Here is a 24,307-nt window from a genome sequence, read left to right as displayed (position 1 = left end):
GGGACCAGCATAGGAGTATAGCATAGGAGTATATGCTTAGGGGCAACCAACACGGGTTCATCAGAGAGAGGTCCTGTCAGACCAACCTGGTGGCCTTCTATGATCAGGTCACTAAATCCTTAGATGCAGGCGTCACTGGACGTAGTCTTTCTGGACTTTAGAAAAGCCTTTGACGCTGTCTCGCACCCCATTCTCATTAAAAAATTAGGTGATGGTGGTGTCGTTCCCTAGATGGTCAGATGGATCACCGATTGGCTGCAGGGCCATACTCAGAGAGTGGTGGTGGATGGGTCATTTTCAACCTGGAAGGACGTGGGCAGTTGGGTCCCCCAGGGCTCGGTCCTTTGGCCCACACTGTTCAACATCTTCATCAAGATGATGTTGAAGATGTGACTTGGACGAGGGGGTGAATAGCACCTTGTTCAAATTTGCAGATGACACTAAGATGTGGGGGGAGCTGGGCATGCTAGAGGGCAGGGACAAGCTGCAATCAGAGCTGGACAACTTACAGAGGTGGGCAGGTGAGAATATGATGGGTTTCAATACTGACAAGTGCAAGGTGCTGCACCTGGGGAGGAAGAACCAGCAGCATACCTACAGGCTGGGGAACTCCCCCTGCCAGCACAGAGGCAGAAAAGGATCTTGCAGTCAATAATGACTCAAAGATGAACATGGGCCACCAGTGTGGGGATGCAGTCAGAAAGGCTAACTGCACCTTGTCACGCATCCACAGACGCACCTCGAGCAGGTCTAAGGTGATCCTCCCCCTCTATGCAACCTTGGTCAGGCCCCAGTTGGAGTACTGTGTCCAGTTCTGGATGCTACACTGCACTTCAGAAGGGATGTGGATAGCATGGAGAGGGTCCAGAGGAGGGCCACCTGCATGATCAGCAGGCAGCAGGGGAGGTCCTATGAGAAGAAGCTACGGGAACTGAACCTGTTCAGCCTCCACAAGAGGAGGCTAAGAGGGGATCTGGTGGCCATCTATAAACTGACCAAGGGAGACCAGCAGCCAATGGGAGAGTCCCTGTTCTCCCGAGCACTACCAGGAGTAACAAGGAACAATGGCCATAAGATAACAGAGAGCAGATTCAGGCTAGATATCAGGAGGCACTACTTCAGTCAGGGCGGCTAGGATCTGGAACCAATTTCCAAGAGAAGTGGTGCTGTCTCCTACCCTGGGGATCTTTAAGAGGAGGCTAGATGTACACCTTGCTGGCGTCAGATGACCCCAGCACTCTTTCCTGCCTGTGGCAGGGGGTTGGACTTGATGATCTGCTCAGGTCCCTTCCAATCCTACTAACTATGAAACTATAAGCCATGTGTGATGCCATATGCGTGCCACCTCTGTGCCTCTCCTGGGGTGTGTGCAGCAGCAGGAGCCCCTCTGCCCCCGGATGAGCTACCCAGGTTCCAACCATCCCATGACACACCCAGGGCCCCACTCCTTCCCTCACTGTGGGGGCTTCGATCTGCCTTCCCCCCCTCCCCCAATCCCTATAGACTCACCTTCATTCAGCTGCCTGGCTGCACCCCCAGCAGCCGTCTGCAGGCTGCAAAAGCACAGGTTTCCCTTTGCAGGCTGGAATGTTGCTAGCCTGCAAAGGGAAACCTGTGCTTTTGCACGTTTTTCTGGCACCGGCTTGCAACCCTTAAAAGTCACGGTGTGGGGCTAATTTCACAGTATCTGCACAGTCTGTGAAATCTTGATTTTTTTTTTTTTTTCCTCAGGGCCCTATTCATGAGAGCAGAATATCAGAAGCAAAACAGCAGGCCTTTCTCATGGTACTGAGGGCAAAGTACTAGTTTCAGGACAGTAGGATGAATATCGCAACTAAAATAAGACTTGAAAAGCCCAGACACTCAAAAATGCCTACAAGGTGTATTAAACACAAGTTGAAACCATCTCTCAAGAAGGAAACCTATTCACCTGTTGTTGTGCTCAGCTGCAATCTTCTGCTTTTCCCAGAATACAGTCCTTTCCTCATTGACTAGATCAAACCATGCCCAGAAGAACAATTTCTTCAAGGAGGCTGCATGAAACTTGCTTGCTTTCTCCTCCAGGATAGAGAGGGAAGCCTTGTACTGGGGAATGGATGCAGAAAAATAGGTGAGAATGTTCTCCTGAGCCCAGGGTTGAGAAGAAAAGGAAGGAAGGGCTAGGATTAAGTGGGACAGACAGCAAAGAGAATGCAGAGATTGAAGGAGTGAGGAAAGGAGTATTAGGAAGGATAGTGATGAGTGGGGAAAAGGGCTGGCAAGTAAAGCCGGAAGTGTTGGGAAGCTGAAAGGGAGGTCAATGAGGCAGCAGACAGACTGCATGTCCATGTGAGGAAGAGTTTACCTGGAGCCTGCAGGTGCTTATGGGCTGCAGCTGGGCTCTGGAATACAAGAGCAGGTGCTTAAACGAATAACATCCCCACCCTTTTGGCCTGAACTTACCTTTAACCAGCTCCTGAAGCCCCTTCTGAGTAGCATACAGGAACAGAACTCCTCAGCTCGAGCCATCTTCCCAGCAAGGATCTCCTGTGTGTGTTGAAGCCAGGCCATAAGGCATTTCCTTTGGAGCCCCAAGCAGTGGTGCCTTTGTGCCATCTGGGCAGAGTGAGAAGAATGGCCTGTTATCCAAAAAAACATGTCCTGGGGCTGCAGCTAGCTCTGGAACCTCTGCCATAAAACTACCCTGGCTTGAATGTAAAGATCCCAGTGGGGCCCAGCTTATGTGGGGTTTTACCCAAACTGGAAAGCTTCATATATCTTCTGAAGCATCTCTCTCCCCATTGTAGCTCAGACAAAGTCCTGTCATTAACGACGACCATTTCTGGGCATGACCTCTGAGACAGAAAGGTGAGCAGCTTCCTGTGAGGAAGTAGGCTATAAGCAAGGTCTATTAGACTAAAGAATAGTGCTATGAGGAAATAAGAAGCCTATCACTGAAGGTGTTAAAACGAAATTGGACAGGATGCTAGTGAGCATATTGAAGGGAGGTTGTCTGTTACCATGTGCAAGGACTGACTGGCTGAAGTTTTGTGGGGTAGGGTTAGGGGTAGTAAGTAATGGCTGAGCTCTGAAAGTGTCACTCAGGTCTTGGAGCATGTCTGGGGAATAGGTCTGCTGCAGTTCTGAAAGGCCATGTAACCTAGGCCACAAGTCTAGCAGGAAAGAGAGTCAGTCCTGCTAGGAGAGCCTGGTTTGGTCACACAGCTTCTCCAACCCTGAAAAACTCTGTATCCTCACTCTGTATCCTCAAAGCTCATCCTGGCAACAGCTTGCTCTAACTCGGTCTTATTTTAGCTGGGAACAATACTGTAATGAAGTTGCTGTGGGATTCTTTGTAAGGAAGATACCTTAGCAACTGTGGGACCTAACGTTCCAGAAAGTTGATTTTTTTTTTTTGTATTTTTAATGTTCCTTGTTTTTCTGCTTCCTTCCTCTTCAGTCTCTTAACAGTCCACAACATGGACCTATCAGACTGCTGGTTGACAGTGTTTGCTAGGGTACCAGCTTTTACTGCCAAGGGAATGGACTGGACCTGGAACCTTATCAGTCTGTTGCATCACTGGCTTCTATGATACTGGTCACCAAGATGGATTTACAGAGCAGGTGCTTGCCACTCCCTCTCCCTCCTCACCAGATGCTCACACGTGTGCAGCCAAATTCAGCCCTGCTGTAAGTTGGTGCAACTTGATGAATTTAAACAGAAGCTGTCTGCTTCCAGCAGAAGTTAATCTGGCCAGTGTCCTTCATGATACACTTGAGTTTTCCCATTCCAAGAAGCACTTCACGGTATGCCATGGCTTGGCATACCGCCATTCAGACACTGGTTTCCTTAGTGCAGTGTATGTGGAGGACTTGGAAGCTGCTTCCTACTGTTTTCTGGAATTCTCCCTGCCTGCCTAAAGGAGTGGAGGGATGATCATATTGGAACAGGCCAATAGTCAGTCTGGCCCAGTCCAGATTTGATATTTTAGAGAAGAGTAGAGGTCCCATAACACAGTTTCTCAACCTGTGGGTCGTGACCTGAAAATGGATCACAAGAATATATGAGAGGGTCGCGAGCAAACTTTCAAAATGTATCATATGTTGCATACATTTTGAAATGCATGCTTGTGCTTCACCATATGATAATGCTGGCATACTAATAAACAGGAATCCAGGTTTTCTGTTTGCCATGGAAAAATGTGGATTTTCTCCTTTAAAGGAGAAAAACATTGAAAACTGGGTTTCCCTTTTCAGGCTGGCAGAATTCCAGCCTGCAAGGGACTGCTTAGGGCTGGGAGGAGGGCAGTCAGGCAGGGGGAGCCATGTGTGTGTGCATGCGCACAAATACATGCGGCAGCCAGGCAGCATGGGGAGCAGTTTGCATAGTTCCCTGCAGGTAAGTCTATGGGGTATAGGGGTGGGGGGACTGAGGGCACAGGCAAAATGCATCGGGGAGCATGGGGGGCATGTTCCCCCTGCTCAGATGTATGTGCCCACAGCAGAAGGAGGCCTGCAGCCTAGCCAGACCGATACAGCCAGGAGGTGCTTTCACAGCCCAGTGGGTTGGACCTGGCATGGGAGGATGAAGCACGGCAGTGAGATTTATTGCTGCTGCTGCTGCAACAGAGACTCCTGCACTAGCTATGTTGCCAGCAGCACAAGGAGTAAGGGATGGGGGGGGACAAGGCACACTGCTCTTGCTGTCTCCTGCTACCATGTGCGGTCATGTGCTGGGCCTCAGCTGCACCATGCCGTCATGCCCTGGCCGCTGCTGCGACCACCACTGCTCTCCTTAGGCCATCTGGCTGCCAGACACCCCTTCTCCCTTCTGGCATAGAGCTGCACCCTGAAGGAACTGGTGGTGGCAACAGCCAAGAGATGGCAGCAGGGTAGAGCTGTGGCTCAGTGTGCAAGCAGCTGGTGGCAGAAAGAGGTGAGGGCAAAGTGCCCCCCCCCCATCCATTACTCCTTGTGCTGCTGGTGGCATAGCTGGTGCAGAGGTCCCAGCGATGGCAGCAACAGTCTTGCTGTCCTGCTCTGCCTTCCCATGCTGGGTCCTGCCCATTGGGCTGTGGATAGCTTCTGCCTGTGCTGGTCTGGCCAGGCTACAGCCCCATGCCTGTTGTGGGCCCACATCAGGGGAGGCATATACCCTCCACCCCCGTCCCACACACCCCCTGCCCCATACACTGTGGGGCTGGGGCCCAGGGGTGGGGAACTGTGGGTTGGAAGTGAGGGGCACTAGCAGGGCCAGGGGGCTGTTTTCTATTTAAACTATTTACTGGGTTGGGATTGGCAATCAATGGTTACAAACAGGTCCTGGTACAAAAAAAGTTTGAGTAGCACTGCCATAACACACCAGACCCAATCATACTAGATCTGCATCAGCCTGACAATATCTTCTTGCACAAGTGGCTGACTTGCTTTGCCCTAAGTTTTAAGGACTGGCATGTTTATGGTGGTATAACTGTAGAGGTTCTCTTGCCACATACATTATGCCAGACTTATTATTTAGTATAAGCTTGACCTCTGATCACATGGCAGTGAGTCCCAGGGTGAACAGCAGGACAACCCAAAATGACTTCTTTTGATCAGTTTTTAAATGAGCTGTTTTGGGTTGTGGACAGACACAGTTTTCAACTGCTTTGAAAGGGGGGAGGGACTTGCCCGTTGGGAGCAGGCATCAGTGATTAGGATGCAACTATAATTTCTGTTCCTAAAGCCATGTACGTGAGCTAAACAACTATAGCTTTAACACTGAATGAAACAGGGTTAAAATTACAATGGCCTTGCACTTATGTAGGAGCACGCAGATTGAACAGTTAGAACAGCTTATAGCAATATCATTCCATACTCATGAAACCCTTATGTCTGTATATACTCCTTCTTTCATGGCCTGCTTGTAAGTGGGGAAACCTTTTGTTATGTCTACACTTCATTATCTCTTTCACCTCTGCTATGTTTCCTCTTGCTCTTCCTTTCAAATTAAATAAGTGGAAGTCAGATTTGCAAAAGGTCTGCATGTCACCAATTTTCAAGAGGACTTACAGGGCTAGAATATTTATGATGTTTGTGAAATTGGACTTAGACTCCTGAGTAACCTAGGCACCTTTGAAAATGTTCACTGTCCCCTACCCCACGTAGCCTCTCTCACACCCACATGCTTCTCATCTCTCTCTCTCTCTCTGCCCTTTCTTTGACCAACTGTGCCTTGTTTTATCAGGAGAAGGCAGCTAAATTGGAAAGCCATATTCAGAGATCCAAAAAAAAATCAAAGTCAAAGGCTGGCCCAAGCCTAACAGCCCACTGAATTAGCAGAGTTAAGGCACACCAGTTTCTATATCCAGAGGATGTAGAGTACTAGAGGAATGATAGGGTTAGCAATGCATCCAGCTGTCTTGGATTCACCAGCCCCACAATGATCAAGCACCTACTTAGAGCTAGGTTTGATTAAGGGGGCAGATTTCAACACAAGTCCAGGGTACAGCTTCAAGCTCACCCCTCTGGAGCTCTAGCAGGATGCACCACACACTCTGCTACTCTGCCATGCTACAGTCAAAGATATCACATGTAAAACCTACTGCTGCTTGAGTGTACCATCAGAAATGCACTCTAAGGGGTGAGAAGGCAGGATAAAGCTCCTGCGTGGGGATAGACTTAAAGCAGATTTTCTCTTGGTCTTGCAGTCCATTACTTTTTCCCCATCCCCACTAGGCTGCTGCTCCCTTCCCTTCTCTTCCCCAAGAGCCTGGTTCCTCCACTTTGTTCCCAGTTGGCACTTTACCACCATGTTTTCCTGGGCTTGTTTTCTCAGCCTCTTCCAGGGATCTAATCCCAGCTTTCTCAGCAGGACCTTCTCATAATATGTTCTGGCTTGTGTATGAAGCTGCTGCTCTCTCTCCAGCCTTCTCTGCTTCTCCAGTTCTTTCTGCAATTCAAAGAGCTGAGGTTTAACTCATCCTGGTAACCTACATAACCATAGTCTGTATATGGGGAGCCTAAGCTGGCAGGAAATGGGACTCTGTGGCTCATTTTAGTAGTAGCATGAGAGTGATCAAATAGCTCGGCAAACACACACATCAGCTGCTTCTGAAATGAGTCAGCCAGCCAGGGCCATGTGTTGCAAAGGCATCAATCTCTCTTCCTCACATCATTGGGAAGGATGGTCATGTCTACAGAAAGAGTTACTCCAAACATTTAAGTCAAAGGAACAGAGAACCCAGGGCATGGGCTATGGACCCTGATTGCTGCTGCTGTAGTATCACTTGTTTGTTCAGGTGCTACCAGGGCTCACAGCATCATGACAGTGCCCATGGCATACAAGCTTACTACAACTTGCTCATATAATAAGACCCTATTTCTGTTACTTGTATGGACACTGCATCCCCACTTGCACGTGTCTGTAAGCTGCATCAGAATTCTGCATCAGTTAAGTGCCATGGATCAACTATGAACCTTTATGAGGAAAGTTCCTCAGTCTGAACATTAGTTCTGAAATCTAGGCCTAGCTGCTTGGGAGATGGTAGACATTTTTCAAATGTACAGTGGTCTGATATACAGGAAGAGAGGCCAGCATGCCTCATTTTTGCTCTATGTAGAACAGTGCATCTAGGTCAGATTCCTTTGAGATTTAAAGCATCATGTTATTTGAGTTTTTGGCACAGCTCATTTCCTCAGCAATAACCTTGAGGTGGCAGCACCTGGGTATAGCAGAGGAGGTGCTCCCATTCATTGAAAACTTTCTAGGGCTTATTTAGCGTGGTCTACACATTTAGGAGTGATACAGCTGTGTGAGAGTTGGGGACATGAGCAGAAGAAAACAACCCAAGTGAGATGGAGTTATTGCACAGCCCACCACACAACCTGGTTTACTGGTGTACCTCACTGGAGAGAACATCTGGGGACAAAAGGGCTCTGTATGACCCATTCAATCCTCAGTACCTCTACCGAGACTGCCAAGAACAAGCTGACAACTGTAACACATAGCTTTGTTCTGCAAACACCAGTCTCTCCACAAAGATCTTCAACCCATTTCAATCGGGCCCCTGAACAGCCATGAAAGAGTTACAGCACTTGCTCTCTAGTGTTGTGACTGTGGGCCAAATGCATGCCATGTTCTGTTCACCAGTTTCTGCTGTCTCTTCTCTTCTCGCCTTTTCTCCAACTGGGCCTCTTTTTCTGCAGCCTCCTTTTTCTGACGTTCTTCTTCTTCAGCCTTCAGTTGGGCCTTAAAAATAAGGAAGTGGGTAGGTTTGAATTGGCGTTGCCATATTTGATTTTTTTTATTTGATTTTTTTTTTAGAGGGAGGTGGTACTTTCAGACTACAAGTCTACCAAGGTAAGCACTTTGTCTCTAATAGGGACCAGTAATGAGCTTCAGAGGAAGGCAGAAAACCCCTCTGGATGCACATGGCCTTTTGCGCAGTGATCTGTAACAAGGTAGGGAAGAACACAGCATCAAACACCCTGGAGTAGAATATTTGACCACATGTCTCTAGGACTGGTTAACTTTACATGTTAGTGTTAGTTACTCAGCTCTAGCCTCCCACCCAGCAATGAATTCCACAGTCCATATCTGCAACCTGTGAAGTTCCACTTTTACTCCAACGCAGAAAGCTACCGAAGTTATGGTTTCTTAACTGTCTTTTCCCCAGTGCACCACAACTGCTAAATCAAAGATGTTTAACTGAGGCAGCATTCATGAGGTGCCCTTCATAATACTGCTTATTCCTATCGAGAATCTCTTCTGTCTGCATCATGGATTGGTTTCAGTTCAACAGCAGTGCTGCCTTTGGTTCACACATCAAATAGCTGAAAACCACACTACAGCTCCCATCTCTACCACTGCACTGCCTAGTCCCTTTAAGCATGTTAATTGTAGATTGGCAAGCTGATCTGGGTCCTCGCCCGCCTCCAAGTTAAAGCCACTTCTAAGGGTTGGGTTATCTTCCTGCATCTGTCTCTCTCTCAGAAGGTACAAAACACCTCAGTTGCTGGTGGATCCTTATTTTGGGTGTCCTGATGTTTGTGCAGCTAATGTCACCACTTTCAGAAGGTCACGCTGTTGAAGGAAAAAATTCAAGCATATTGCACAACCTAAGGAGAGCCCCTGGGACAGAAAAACTGACATGGCCTCCTTCTGTTGCACCTGACTCAGATCCTTGGATGTTCCCCTCCTGGGAGGTAGCAGGGCCAAGGATTTTGAACAGATTACCTGCTTTCATGGTTTTCAGCATGTATTTCCCTTACAATATGGTATTTCACAACTGAAAAAGTCCCTTTCCACTCCAACATTGCTGTAATTTGTTCAAAACTGATACCTTGTGTGTCTCTTAGATCTAAGATGCTTAGGGTAGAGTGGGGCTGACCTTATTAATTGCAAACACCCACAGTGTTGCTAAATCATCTTTTCACTTTGGGAGAGGTTTAACAATAAATAAAAAGGTAGGGTTTGCTGTGCTGGATCAGATCAAAAGTCAATCCAATGCTGTGTTCCCCTGATGCTACAAAGGAAGGTATGAATGTGTACAATGCACGTGGCCTGATGTGCAATGAAGCATTTAAGTGGGTAGAGGAGAGAAAGGATTCCTACTCAACACCTGTTTATGACACCAAAACCCAGAAATCTAATGACACTGTAGGGGAGATGAATAGAAAGAGATTACACCACCCTGGATAAGTGCAGATCTTTACTAACTTCCCCAGAACTGTTATACCATTTCTTAGGTGGGTTGAAAATGAAACAAATCCACCCTTGGACTGTGGAAGGCAGAGACTAGTGTTTCTCTTCACTCAACCGTGAGCCCTGAAGACCATTCAGGAATGGCACTGATAGGCTCTGAAGAGATCCCATGCAAACCTCCTTGGATGAAGGTATAGTTGCACAACATGGGGCTTTAAGTAGAAGTTGGGAAAGAATGGGTTTCCAGTGCTACAGAAAGGAGAACACCAACTCAACAGGTTGCATTTGTGTATGTCCTGTTGTAGTCTAGCAGGGTTAGAGACATGAGGGAATGCTCCTGCAGAAACTTTTGTGGGGGTTCTTAGTGCGCATATCAGCCACTGACCATTTCACGGTGAAAGCCCTTCAAGCTCAAGTTTGCAATTGCAATTGCGATGAAGGACCTTTTCCAGCCCTTGACTATGAAAGGCTTTCTTTTACAGTAGCTCTCAGCTCTGCTTTACTTACCAGTTTTTCCTCCTCTCGTTTTCTCTTTGCCTCTTCCAGTTTCCTCCTCCGTTCAGCTCGCTGAATTGCTCTCTCTTCCATGGCTAGACGGTATGGAACAATAGTACATAGAGTAAATAAATGTCAGGGCAGAAGTTTGGGCCAAAATGAAAATGTCTCACACCTCCCACTTGTGCCTGGCCTGGCAGTGTTGGTGTGGAGAAGCTCAGGCACCACCAACTTTTTAGTGGAGGAAGAATGCTCAGTCCTTTATGAGAAGAGTTGGGGTACCTCACTCTGACTAAAACTGACCCTCACTCACAGCAACAGTGGTAGGCTGTGGAAGCAATCATTGCTACCACATCTAGTTTTTAAGGGGATGAGGTAAATGCAGACAATCCCTGCTCCTTTCTTTCTCCTATCCTCCTGAGACACACAAGAGCCTTAGGAAAAAGACATATGGGGCCAGGATATGATAAAAATCTGGAGCAGAAAATATAACATTGGAGGTTCTATATTAGCAATAAAGACAGTTTCGCCAGCAGCATCTCTGGGAATGGCTACTTCAGGAGCAGCCTGGAATTTCCACTGATTGCCCTTGAGAAGGGAACCAGTGCTTTCGTGCAGCACTTGAGGGAGTCATTCAATCAGGTTATGAATCTTTCCAACATTAAAAACAGTCCAACATATCTAGTCAACAAAAATTATTTGCTTTCAGGATAATTAATACAAAATAAGCTTTCCAATCCCCACAATGTCTTTTGTCTTTACAATACTGTATTTACTAAAAGGCCCATTCATGAGAACAGACTCTTCGTGCCATGGTCAGATTGGTATGGACTGTGTGGGTTTTTGCCTTCCTCAGTAGCAGGGGACATGGCCCTTTACCTGGGATCTCCTGAGCACATATAAAAGGTTGTTAATAGAAGCAGGAGGTTAGATGTTATGGTCCCTCTGTTCTACCTGCAGCAGGTAGGGTGTTATGTCTTGTGTTATGTTAGGGCTGATGGTAGTTTCATGAATAGTTTAGATTATGGATCATATAGGGTGGTTTGGATAGGGATGATCCTGCCTCAGGCAGGAGGATGGACTAGATGACCTCTGGAGGTCCCCTACAGCCCTGCTTCTATGCAGGAAAAACTATGCCTAAATGGTCAGCCAAAATTCAAATCCTGGAAAGCCCTTAGGGGTATTAGAGTGAAGAACTGCTACTAGATCAGAATTTATTCCATGGCAAAGTATGAGAACTGGGTTTTGCTCTGAGTCATGTAGCAGTAGACTCAGCAGAAAGCCTGAAAAAGCCAAGATAACCTCCCAGGAAAGAGCAGTTTGATACAAGCTGTGATAGCAAAGCTACAAAGCTCTTCCTCAAGTAGAATGGAGTAGGTTTGAGACATGACTGGTGAAGTCTTTTCTCTATAACAGCATCAAAAAAGTGTCCAGGAATGAAGTGTACATAGATTTGTGTTCCCTTTGTAGCAAATTAAATTATGCACAAAAGGCAAGAAGCACAGAGGGTCAGAATTCCTAGAATTACAATCTAAGGCTAGACATGGAAGCCTGTATGAGCCCCAAGATCTAAAATATCTTCAAGGGCCAATCCTTGCACCAACAACAGCTGGGGCAGTTCCTCCTTTACCAATATTGGTCAGACTTTGAGAGTGTTGGGAAAGAATTTTCTCCATGACTAATCTGGATGCTGAGGCATGAGGCAGCTGATTTAATGGCCACTGCAATGAGGTTTCAAAGAAGCCTTGACAGCTAAGCTGGTAAGAAGGGCAAGAGCCATGATTAGTGGAGTGGAGGTCCAATCCTCAAGTAAACTCAGTGGCTTACTCAAAAGAAAACTTCAGGATGGAGTTATTCCTCTTGATGCATCACAGAGGTAACTTGTGCACATCTGCCAAGATTGAGATATTACTGCTCTTTAATGCTTCTTTTGTGAGATCAGTTGAAATGAAGTGATCTGATTGGTCAGCACAGGGTAAAACCATTAGAAGGATGACACAATGCTGATGACCTCATCCCTTAAGTGAGTTTTGTGAGAACAAGTTCCTGCTCCTTAGTGTAAGGCAGGGACAGGGTTGATCATAACAGGCCAAGGGCAAATTAAATCTTTGCCTCACAGTAAAGAAATTGCCTTCCCAGGTCTGCCAAGGTTCTCCCAGACAGGGGAAAATGGTCTCGGTGACAGTTTACCCACTGGGATCTTTGCAGAGAAATCTTCAGGCAGCCTGGGGTGGGGCTCACTGGCCTAGAGCACCAGAGATTCTCAGCAGAGCAATGTGTGGAGTATCACAGCTGATGCCTTGTGGAAGTTGAAGATACACTCTGGTGAGAAAAAATAGCAGGCAATGTCTCTTCTCCAAAGCCAAAAAAATCTGGAGATTCCCCAGTCTGTAAAATTATTAGTGTGCCCACATTTAAGGTGACCTTTCAAGTGTAAGTTAATACAGAGCAAAAGGCTTCAGAAACAGCCAAAGGAACCTGATGCTGCTACCCTAAATGGAAAAAACCCAGATATGCCCTGGTGTCTGACATTTATATACCATGCCAGGTTGTCGGTGGGGGTGTGTGATATCAGCTGGGCTGGCAGATGGAAAGGGGGGAGTGAGACTACTTTAATCTGTAGCGAAAGGAATTAAGCAGAGAGAAGAAAATATGCCCTCTCTTGAATTTCTACAGTGGAAAATAATCCAGCCCTTTCTTTGGGAACAAAAATTACTGACCCCCAAGCCCAGGAGATTGCAATAAAACATATTCTACAAAGCCCTGACCTGGATATTAAGGGGCCAAGCCAATCTTGCTTAAAACAAACACAAAGTTAGTAGCTTTGATCTTGCTGGGAGAAGTTTTGCTCATTACACAGTGTGGCTTAACACTATGGAGGAGAGGTGTGGATGGGAAGGAGATGCTGTTTTGTGGAACAGGAAAATGAAAGAGGCAGGGGTAGCCCAGCAGTATGATACCTTTCAGTATGGGATGGGCCAAGACCAGCCGGCTCTGGTTCCTCTTGTTCTGAGCTGCTGCTGGCTTTGGGCACTCTGGTTCCAAAGGGACAGGTGAGCTGTGAAGTGAAAGAGAAAAGATACTAGCGACATTACCTAACATAGGTCTTGGGTCTATGGCACAAGGCTACAGTCAGGATTCAGCATCACTATGCTCAGTCCTGCCATAGTCTCCTCATGCGAGTCTTGGCAAGTTCCCCAGCTCCACCCCTCTGTAGTACTGGGTTAACGATGTGTTCCCACTTCAGAGAATAAGTGGCTGGTCTGGGTTTTGAGATCCTTGGATGGAAGGCATTACAGAAGCATGAAGTACTAGATGGCTCTGTACTAAATAAATACATTTTACTCCTATTAACAACAATGTAGCATCTTCTGTCCTAAACTACCTCACAAGTTTATCACAGAACCAATGCAAGTCAAAGAAACTGGAGTAGTGTTAAAGGTCTGGTCTAACTAACACCATAGGAAGAATGGCACCGAATGGGTCATTAACACCGCTTTCAAGAATACCGAGGTGTTCCCTGGAGGGCTCCCATGCAAGCGTTGACCAGCTTGTGAGAAGGAAGAATATGCTATGGAGACTCCAGTTCTCTCACAACCATGGCTCGTGAAGGCCACTGTACCTTAAAGGTGCCATATTCTTGCAGCTTGATTGCTTCAGCTTTTCCTCCCCTGCTTTTGGGACCAGATTACTGAGTGCCCTGGTGACCGCTGTGGCTTGCTCAGCTTCTTCCTTAGCTCTCCTCAGCCTCTGCTCTTCTTGAAGTTCAAGAATCAGCTCCTGCTGTTCTTGCAGCTGCCTCTTCTGCTCCTCAATCAGCTGCTGCTGAACGGCATGGCGGTGCTCAAAGCGACCTCTGACAGCAGAGGCCATTTTGTGTCCAGGTGCTGCAGACCACTGGGTAGGAAGGACTGTTTGACTACTGGGCTCACCCTGGCCTGGCACATCCAGAGCAGTATGCTGAAAGGTGATCGGTCTGGGCTGCTTGAGTTTCTGGCACGAATGAAGATGAGGTGTCCGGGTAGCCTCCCAACAGCAAGGTTCTGCACTTGTCATGGGCGCCTCTTGAAGTGGTGTTTCAGTCACCTGAAAGGAAGGGCTTTGATACTCATTTGAGTCAAGCTCTCTGTTGCCCTTACCGAGTAAGGAGCATTTTTAACAAAACAAAATAACAGTGAAGCAAGTCTGAGAAGGAAGATAATTCCACATGTGTACTCTCAACACAGCTGCTAGCAATCGTAGAGATGTCCAGAAATACATGCCAGTGAGTCTGCATCGTCTGAGGATTTCATGAGGCGTAAAGGATCCTAAATCAGCCAGCTCTACCTATATGGTAAGTAAATTACCCCAGGGGGACTGGAAAAGGGCCCTATTGGGGAGGTGCTTCAATCTGGATTCCTACCCTAACACTGGGTAACTAAAGTCCAAGGTTATGAACAATCTCTTTTGGATTCATTCACCGAAGACTAAGATAATAAGAAAAGCAGCAGTAAAAATGTGGCCTACGGGACCAATCTATAAGGCTAATTTAGAGAAAATCCTGTTTTAAACAGAGGAAGTCTTAAAGAGCCATTGCTCCAGCTCTACAGAACTGCAATGATAACAAAATAAATAAAGCATCAGAAAACTGGGCCCCAATTCTTTGAAATGTGGTTTTTCTTCTGGGAGGTGTCCAACCTATTAAGCACTTAGATCTGCTGTGTAATTCCCAAGCCAAAATCCATCCTCAGATATATCCTTTGAATGGATAAACCAGTTTCACTGGTGTATCTGAAGGAAGGAACGGATCTATAGGGGCTGTATAGGTGTAATGGAGGAATTCTCCCTTTCCTTACTATCATGTAACCCCATGTGACAGGATCTGTCTTCATCTTGCATGTGAGGGTTCAACCTTCATGAGGATTTTCCCTGCGTGCTGCACCCACATACCCAGGCCCTGAGGGGTTACCTTGTCATTGATGCCCATTGGTCTCTGTCATACAAGAAGTCACTCAGACATTTGAAGGACTCAGAGAAACAGCAGTGTGCCCTCCCTTAAGATAGGCTATGACTGTCCCTTATCTGATACTTGCCCTTCACAACACAGGCTTCATGGAAGCCAAAGTTTGATCCACAGTGCGTTTCTGTGTACATATTATTCCTCATTTGCATGCTGTTAGTGCATACAGGCTCCACTCAGGATCAGGACCTTGTTATACTAAAAGACACACACGTACGCACGCACGCACGCACGCACGCACGCACACACGCCAGTTGGGTTAGGGACAAACTTATTCTTGAACTTCCTCATGATGCGACTTGCCTCAAAACTTCCTGAGACAAATTCTGCTCTGCTGTACTCTTTAAAAGTCAATGGGGTGGCACTTGTGTAACTGAAAGCAGATGCTGGCTCCTTCTTTTGTAATGCCATGGTTGTAACTAATGTATTTTTGCTGTTCAGTATATTGAGACATAAAACCTATAACTTTAATTCTCCCTTGAAAAGCAAGCCAGATGCTGCAAGTCTCACTATGGTAGCTAGTACATAGAGAAATTATATTCTTAGAAATAACCTCCACAGCTGTTAGACTCCTCCACCCTTCTAATTTGCCTGTGGGCTTTAGAGGCTGTCTATTATAGAATTTACCTTTTCTTGCCTCTTTCGTTGATCCTGGGTCATTTTTCTTGCCCCAGGCCTGCTAACATGGGATGATCCATCTGGGCCTATCTTCCCCAGTAATACTGCCCCCAGCAGATGCTCCATCCTCCTTCTGGTCTCCTGTTTTCTCCATTGTAGCTTCCTCTTTTCTGCCTCTGCTTGGCTCCAGCACCGCCACTCTACAAAGCAGCAATGCAAAACCCGTCTCCGATTATACTCAGAGGCAGACTGTTTTTTCCTGGAAAACAGAAGCACTTCCATCAAAATCAGGGAAGAGGTCAATCAGCCAGGTTGGAAAACCTCTCTCCTAGTCTACCAGAGATTACCAGGGAGGGGAAGCAATATAGAGCATGCCATGGATGAGGTTTCACACTTTCCTTAGTTCTGCTTGACATTACTACATTTGGGAGATTTCTGAGCACTATTTCCTGTTCCCATTAAAGGTAACAGGAGGCTTGTGGCTGACAGAGACTTTACTTTTTTCTTTAAATACTTTTGTCCCTGCTTGCTGTTTTACAGTCCCCACCTTCATCCTTGTGCAATAGGGCAGGAGTTAAGAGGATGCACCCTTGTCTTCTCCAGCCCCACCTACAGGTTCGCCTACAACAGACTTCTGCTGTCAGTGGGAAATCCAACTAGTGGGCTCCTCAAAACACTGAGCCAAACTAGTCCCTGATGTAACCCCAAGCAGTTAGTGGATGGCTGGATTTATCAGAGACAAATTTAGCTTGCTGAGACTTAGGGGCCTGGAGGAAGGACTAAGTCAGTGAGAGAGGCCCTAGGAAGGATACCTATAGACAGAGCAAAACAGGGATTTTTGGAGAAAATTCTTCCTTTGAACCATTCTTATTTCAGTGTGCATGACAGTGTCTCCAACAGGTGGTAACTGATGAGCAGGGAACCTGGTTTTCCATTTCCCACAGAAAACCAGAGAAAATCATGGATTTCACCTTTTAGCAGAGAAACCCGTGAATTCCTTGATTTTGCAAACAGCTCCAGCCTGCAAAAACTGTTTGCAAACAGGGCAGGAAACCCACAGCTCAGCCCAGAGGGGAAGGGCGGGGCCTGAGGCTCTCACTCAGCCACAGCTCCGCTCAGCTCAGCTTCACTTTACTTCTGGATCCTGTGAGGTAAGTGGGGCTTTCAGGGGGTTGGGGTCCCCTCTAGCAGGCTAGGGGGTTGCAGGTCATGGCTGGGGGCACTGGCAGGGCTTGGGGGAGGGAGCCAGGAGCTGGCCCCAGCCCCACCCGAGCAGGCAGAGCAGTAGGGGAGCCGGCTCCATGCTGCTTCTGCTGCAGATGCCTGCTGTTGGGGGCAAGGAGCTGCAGACTTGGGTCCCTAGCCACATAGCCCTGGTAGCTGGGGGCCCCCTCCAGCAGGGCTGAGGGGCAAGAGGTATGAGTAGGGCAGGGGGGCTGTTTTGGAGGCAGTGAGGGGCACCAGCAGGGCTGGGGGAAGCACTGGAGGGGTGTGAGGGGCACCAGAAGGGCTGGGGGGGGGGGCACTGCAGGGAGCTTTCAATTTTAATAATGGATTTTGGGGGTTTTATCAGTGAATTTGTGATTTTTTGTCAGAGAAAAATCAGGATCCCTGCTGATGAGTAGATTTACTAAGGACAAAGGTTTTCTCATTCTTGTTAATAGACTATCCCATTTTACAAGCTTCCAGTTACCACAAGACTGCTTCACAGCTGTTAGCTTCTCTGTGAAAAAGAGACATTACATAGTCCAAGAGTTGCTACCTGTTTTGATCCCTGAGATGAGTCTCCAACTTCCGAGTCTCCTGCTCCAATTTCTGGGCCCAAGTATAGTCTCTCCAGGCTCGTAGGGCCTTTAGCTGGCACTTCCAGTCAGCGAGGGCCCTGGCTTTCCCGATTTTAATCCTGTGCTCCAAAACGAGCTTGAACCATGCAGAGAAATGCTGCTGTAGGCACTGCATTGGGAAGGTTAACAAAACCAGTGAGTGAGTATACTTTAGCAAATGAATACTCATTGGCTCAGGCCTTCCGTTGGCTTTTCCCTGCAGGAAATCTTATGTTTCTAAACCTGCAGCAAGTGCCCCTGAAGGTTGAGCAGTGATGCGAAGATAAGTTATGCATCATATACAGCTGTGATTATTCAAGTACTAAATTAAATGTGCAGTAACCACTGCACATTAATGAAAGCGTAGATGCACCCAGTGGCTCCATAGCAAAATGTGATTAGTTTGCAAATGTAAAGCAGAGGTGCTTAACCTTTCAGCTTCACAGGCCAGAGGAGCAGCATGGGACCAGTTCATGTGCCAGATCCTTTCTTGGTTCATTGTGTAGGGTTGGTTCCTATGCCACCCTAATCAGGCCTCACGTGCCCAGATCAAGCCCTGCACTGTCCCAGCCCCATGTGCCCTGTGCTACCCCAGCCCAACACATTCAATCTGGCACACTGGCCCATGCTATCCAGCTTGTTTGGCTTTCCCCTGGTCCAGAAATTTGACAGCAGGGGGGCAACAATTAAGGCTGCCAATGCTCCTCCAACACCAAATTTTCAGACCCATGGGGAGCCCGGCAGGCCAGATGACATGGCTCGGCAGGCCAGATCTCGTCCATGGGCCAGGGCTAGAGCACTCCTGGTGTAAAGTGAAAAATAGAAGTGAATACAAGTGAAAAATAGAACTCCTAGAAGGAATGTTGTCTCCAAACTGGCAAGAAAATAAGATGCCAAAGATGGGACTACCTTTACATGGAATTTATGCCCCCCCTCCCCATTTGTCAACAAGCCGTCAGCTGCTTTTTAAAGACTAGACAAAAATCTAGCCACTTCCTGGTGCTAAAATTTATGACGTGACCTAGAGTTGCCCTCTTTCCACTAGGAAGTTAAAGCATTTCCCTGTGGTGTAATCAGACTCGTTGCCTCCGGGAGTGATTTACATTGCACAGAACAGCAATTTGCTATCTAATCTACCCTATAATTCTAGCCCTGTCACTGCAGAAGCTGTTCATTTTGATCCTCTAAGCAGGTCAGCTTGGAGGGCTCAGCTGCTTCCCTTTTGGGCATAATGGCCTGTATTAATTGCATTTATCTCAGTCATGGCAATCTCCAAACAGAGAATTAGGAAGAGGGCAAAAAGTCAATATATTGGTTACTTATTTCTGTTCTAGAAGAGTCAGTGGTGTTATTGCCTATATCAGCTCTGTTACAGTTCCTGCCCTTGAATATGCCCAGCTTATATTATACAAGCCTTGAATCTTTCCACAGTTTCATTTGGACTATTAATGTTCCATCTCAGCTTGTGGTGTAGTATTGTTGTGTGCTATTAAACAATCTCTTTGCTCCGCTCCTGCAGTGGTGGCATACGAGTTGTACAGCAAGTGATCTTCAGGGACAGCTGGTATAAAAGCTAGGGGGTACTTGTGCATGAATTATTCCACACATACATAAGATGATTAACAATGACAAATGATCTATTAATTTAAAATAGAGTGCCCTGCCATTTATGACACGGGGCCTCTGTTATAAGCCTACAGCTTACGCAGTGAGTGCAATACAAATGCCGTTTTTAAAAATTTTTCAGATACTGAATAAACATTTCCATAGTCTCAATAGTGAAGAGATATTTTCCCTACTGTTCTGTAAACTCTGGTCTTTGACACTAAGGAGAAACAGCAAGGGAAATATGGGGGGAAACATAAAATTTCTGTGCCAGGGTTAGTATTTTAGCAAGACACTCTCAGCATAAAACTGTCCTTTTAGTTTAACAGCAAGCTGTTTGCCATGACAGATTTAGGCTGTGCTAATCAAATCATATCATCTGAACTATAACTTAGCATTAACAAGCAAGGGGATTGGGTTAAAGGCCATTAAAGAAGACTTACTTCACAGGCATTTGGCACTCTGTTCCTGTAATGTTTGCATTATCCTGGGGGGTAAGAGAATTGCTTCACTGCATAAATCAAACAGGAAAAAAGTCTCTCTAGATTTCTAGTATGCACCCTTAAAACCTCAATGCTGGGTGCTACAGGGCATCTGCCATACCACTATCTCCTTGGTAGCTTGACACTTTGGGAGCAGAGAGCTGGGTAGTGATAGGTGAAGATAAGACGGTGTTGTACCTCTGACACACAGCATATACCTCACAGCCCAGAGGCAGTGTGTTGAGATGGCTTTAAGCCACCTCCTCTCCTGAGCTACTCAGAGGGCTGGAGAGAGGCTTATCTTATACTAAATTATGGCAGTCTCTTGAGGCCCTGCTATAGGAACCAGCGATGCCTAGAATCACCACATATGCTCTAGCTCCACAAACCTGATATAATCTTTCAACCCAAGCCCTGCCCTCAGAACATACCCTTCCCCTTGCAAGAGTCTTTGAAGAGAAGCTTTATAGATGTCTTTCATGGTACTGGTGTGATGGGGCTCCTCCCCCAGGGCAGACCTAAGAGCTGAAGGCCCCTTTATGCCACTACAACCCTTTTATTTGGAACAAGGGGCCAGAGAGGGTAAAAGAATCTCACCCTGTGTTTTCAGAGGTGCCCTATGCATCTCTTTTTGTTTTACCTGTCAGAATGGGTTGCTTTATGCCTACAACTGCTTCAAAAGCCTAGAATACCCACCACTTTCACTGAAGTGCATGGATGGGGAAACTGAGGCACAGAATTTACAGGACTTGCCTGTGGATCCAGCAGCAGAATCTGTATCAGTATTCAGGAGTCCCTTGCCCCCACTGCAGTGCTCCAATCACTAGATCACCAGCCTCTAAAACTTCTCCTTTCCTCTGCTCTCTCCCCCTATCTTACTTGCCCTTCATGCGACAACCAAGAAGAATAGCCACCAGCCAGTGTTTGTGGCTTCAACAGGAGTTTCATAAGTACTGTGTTTACTCAAATCCAAGACAATGTTTTCTTCCCAAAAAAACTAGGGGGGAAAAAATCCTCATCTTAAATTCAAGAACCAGCCCAGGGCAGGAGGTGACTCAGCTCTAGCTTTAAAGTCAGGAGGCAGGCATAGGCATGGGGTGGGGCAAGGGTAGAAGGCAGTTGGAAGGCAAGGATAGGCAACAGGGGTCAGGCACAAGTATGGAGGAGATAAGGGACAGGGGGAGCAGACAATGGTGGGGGGAGGAAGGGCAGACACAGGCAAGGGGAAGTAGCGGGTAGGCAGTAGGGGGGCAGATACTGCTTTTCCCATCACAGCAATAAGGGGAAAGAATTTAGAATGACTTTCTTGTAACAGGGAACCCTAACTCTTACTGTGAGAGAGAGAAAAACAAAGAGGTTAATTGTATAATGTGGATTGGACCACTAGAGGGTGTACAAGATTGTACAGAGTGATTTGGTTAGGGATGGAAGGGGGTTGGACTAGATGGCCTCTGAGAGTCCTTTCCAGGCCTACTTCTCAATAGCTCGATGAAGAAAAACTAGCAAGTTTTAAGACCAGAACTTTTGTAGTCTGCGGAAGGGAGAGGACAAGTAACACCAGCAGAGAGCAGTCTTGGCTGAGCCACTAAAGCAGAGGAGATTCCAGCTGCCAGGATGAACACCTAGCTGAATAAAAAGGGGCAAGCTTCCTGCTTCAAGTGAGGGCAGCGATTGCCCAGTGAGAGCCAGCTGGCTCTGGGATATGGACTTGGCTCTTGCAGAGCTCAATCTGCAAATGATTGGCTGCAGAATGGGGGGAAATTACTAGCATCTGGGCCCCATGAACAGGAAGCCCGGTCAGCTGACCAGCATGTTGGGGCTGACTAGTATACAGATTCTCCTTCAGGACAGAGGAGCTGGCTGGCCCAGGTGGTAGAAAAGGACAAAGCACTCTTGGGAAAAGGGAAGAACTACAAGCCCAGCATGGGAAACTTTTGCTGGTAGAGAGTGAGTGCATTTAAGGGACTAAGGATTTGATTAAGGGCAGTTCTGGTATGCAGAAAGGGTTGAGTTTTCTGTTGAAAACTATTTGTGTTAACTCAGTAAGGGTCTGTTGTCTTTTTGTTTGCTTGCTAACACCTGGTGGACCTGGGCAGCTATGAAGGGAGGTTTGGAGGCTACAGAGCAGAGTGCCTCCCTTTTTGGGAGGGAGGTAGGCTATAGCTTAGACGATGCCAAAGCCCAGACATTCTAGTCTGGGCTCCTGGCCCAAGGCAGGCTGAAGGCTGGGAGGGGCTAAAGTCCAGGCCAGAGTGAGATAGGGCCAGGAGCCTGGTGGGGTGCAGAGAGAAGCAGAGTCTCATTCAGGCTAGTTGGACTAGTAATAGTCTGGGGAGGAGTGGAAGGAGGCACCAACAGCTGAACTCTGGTTGCCTGAAGGCAGCCTCCTAAAAATATTATACTAATTCTAACATCAAGGGCATGGCAAGAATGCCAAACTGGGGGGCTGGCATAGGAGGATGGGTATAGTGTGGCCACCCCTGGAGATTCACCCCAGTTATACTTCCACTAATTGGATTCTGTACATGGAAAATCGAAATTTATCAATTTGCATGTATAGAATCCAATCAGTGGGGTGGGAGGTCATCTAAGATTCAAAGTTGTCTTGTATTCAGGTAAATGTGGTACATAACAGATAGAATACTGAGTAAAGGAGGAGGATGCTCACTCGCTGGTTCTGTATATGAATCCTAGTCAACCACTCCTTCACTTTCCTCTGTTTTTCTTTTCCTTGCTCTTCCTCCTGATCAAAGGGGGTTGGTGTCTGTTCTGCCACCATCAGCTTCTGGGTTTTTACTGATTTTTGCCTCTGCCTCTCCCTAAAAACAAAATAAACACCAGGAAGCACAGTCAGATAGATAGTAAGTGAATAAGACACTGCAGTATCTTTAACAATTTTCAGAGAATGACCTCTGCTGTGGGAAGATGATAGCTACCTAAACCCAGCTTCCTTAGCAAGCAAAGTTAGCTTTGAGATTTAAAGACCAAGTGAGCACAAACCACACAAGATTCAACCTGCTCAGGAAGGGGGTCCAGAACATGGCAATATTAAGAACACAGGTCTGGATGAGGCCTCCTGAGCCATCACTTTCATTCTCCTGCCCTCCCATTCAAATGTTAATGCAAAGCATCCTCCTCGGGAGCCAGGAGCAGCGGGGAGAGGAGGGATCCAGGCACACGCATGTCCTGCACGCACATGTGCCCCCTTACCAGACCCAAGGCGGAGGCGGACGCAGCAGCACAGCCAGCAGCAGCTGATCCCCTTAGGTAAGTGGGCAGAGGGACCAGACGCAGCTGAGCCGGATCCAGAGGGGAAGCCCCCCAGATCCCTCTTAGCTGAGTCGGTAGGGAGCCATGCTCCAGAGCCGTGCCAGGAGGAGGTTAGCAGGCTGAGGGGAATCAGGGAGGCAAAGGATGAAATTGATGGCTATTTCCTTTCCCTGCAGGGCCACACACCCAAGGAAGAAGCACCTCAGGAAGTGCCCTCCACTGCAGAGTGGCAGACGGTCACCTCCAGAACCAGGGCTGCTCGCAACACAGCAGTCCGGCTGGAGAACTGGTAAGAGGCCCTGGCAACCCTGGAGGAGAAGGAGGGAGAGGAGGCAACTCCACGCTCTCCACGCTACGAACAGGCCAAAGGAACTAAGCAGTCCCAGAGGAGTAAGCGTTGAGTGATCGTCATAGGCGACTCCATCCTGAGAGGTACAGAGGGCCCCATCTGTCGCCAGGACCCCTCGACATGCGAGGTCTACTGCCTACCCGGAGCAAAGATTCAGGATGTGATGGGGATGATCCAGGCCGTGATCCAGCCCACCGATTACTACCCCATGGTCCTAATCCATGTGGGTACTAATGATGCGGCCAGGAGAAGCCCTGATCACCTGATGGCAGACTACCACGCTCTGGGGGGCGTGCTGAAGGAGGTAGGTGCACAGGTGGTATTCTCCTCTGTTCTACCAGTGAGCAGACATGGAAGACGGCATGAGACGTGCATCGCAGAGACCAACTGGCGGCTTCGGGAATGGTGTCCTGAGGTGGGCTTTGGCTTCCTTGACAATGACCCGCACATCATGATAAGACATGCTCAGGTGGGATGGGCTCCACCTTTCCCCTAAAGGTAAGCGTGTGTTCTCTTCTAGGTTGGCAGATCTCCTCCGGCAGGCTTTAAACTAGGCTCGTCGGGGGAAGAGGAAGACAAGGGCGGAAGAAGACTTGGACTGCCAAACTAAGCAACACCCACAAGTATAGCGCAGTCTAGACTGACGAGTGGAACATATACATAGGTAAGCAACAGGGGCCAGGGCAATGCTGTGATTAGGGGGCCAGTGCACGCATCCATAGGAGGCCTCTAATGCCTCTACGCAAACGCTTGTAGTATGGGAAACAAACAGGAGGAACTTACTCTGACCCCAACCCAGACATAGTGGGGCTCACTGAAACGTGGTGGGACCCAATGCATGACTGGGTGGTGAATATCAAGGGCTATAGTCTGTACAAGAGGGACAGGACAGGGAGGAAAGGCGGGGGTGTGGCACTCTACTTTAAGGAGGAACATACATCCTCACCAGGTAGCAGAGTCAGAGGAGGGGCACACGGAAGTGCTCTGGGTTAGAATACAAGG

General features: G+C 47.5%; 2 protein-coding genes across 3 annotated transcripts in view; one reads left to right on the top strand and one right to left on the bottom strand.

The window, feature by feature from the left end:
• CCDC191 (coiled-coil domain containing 191) overlaps positions 1–24,307 on the bottom strand; it is a 38,172-nt gene that overhangs the window by 4,008 nt on the left and 9,857 nt on the right. The window contains exons 7-16 of the mRNA XM_019548778.1: positions 22,355–22,505; positions 17,539–17,729; positions 15,786–16,035; positions 13,782–14,245; positions 13,120–13,217; positions 10,172–10,254; positions 8,108–8,209; positions 6,767–6,910; positions 2,443–2,595; positions 1,931–2,085 (exon numbers count right to left, since the gene is read on the bottom strand). Coding sequence (XP_019404323.1) covers positions 1,931–2,085; positions 2,443–2,595; positions 6,767–6,910; positions 8,108–8,209; positions 10,172–10,254; positions 13,120–13,217; positions 13,782–14,245; positions 15,786–16,035; positions 17,539–17,729; positions 22,355–22,505 — 1,791 coding nt within the window. The remainder of the gene's footprint in view (positions 1–1,930; positions 2,086–2,442; positions 2,596–6,766; positions 6,911–8,107; positions 8,210–10,171; positions 10,255–13,119; positions 13,218–13,781; positions 14,246–15,785; positions 16,036–17,538; positions 17,730–22,354; positions 22,506–24,307) is intronic.
• ZDHHC23 (zinc finger DHHC-type containing 23) overlaps positions 1–24,307 on the top strand; it is a 48,181-nt gene that overhangs the window by 15,110 nt on the left and 8,764 nt on the right. Inside the window, exon 5 of one of the 2 annotated variants that reach the window (XM_019548780.1) lies at positions 8,285–8,977. The exons of the other annotated variant lie outside the window; for it this stretch is intronic. Within the exon in view, the coding sequence (XP_019404325.1) occupies positions 8,285–8,352 (68 nt within the window). The 3' untranslated portion in view covers positions 8,353–8,977. Of the gene's footprint in view, positions 1–8,284; positions 8,978–24,307 lie in introns of those variants that run through there. 2 annotated transcript variants of the gene reach the window in all.

This window comes from Crocodylus porosus, unplaced genomic scaffold (genome assembly GCF_001723895.1).
Source record: "Crocodylus porosus isolate Cpor-Errol unplaced genomic scaffold, CroPor_comp1, whole genome shotgun sequence".
Taxonomy (NCBI): domain Eukaryota; kingdom Metazoa; phylum Chordata; order Crocodylia; family Crocodylidae; genus Crocodylus; species Crocodylus porosus.
Note: the sequence above shows the minus strand (reverse complement) of the source record. Positions and strands in the feature narration are given on the sequence as shown.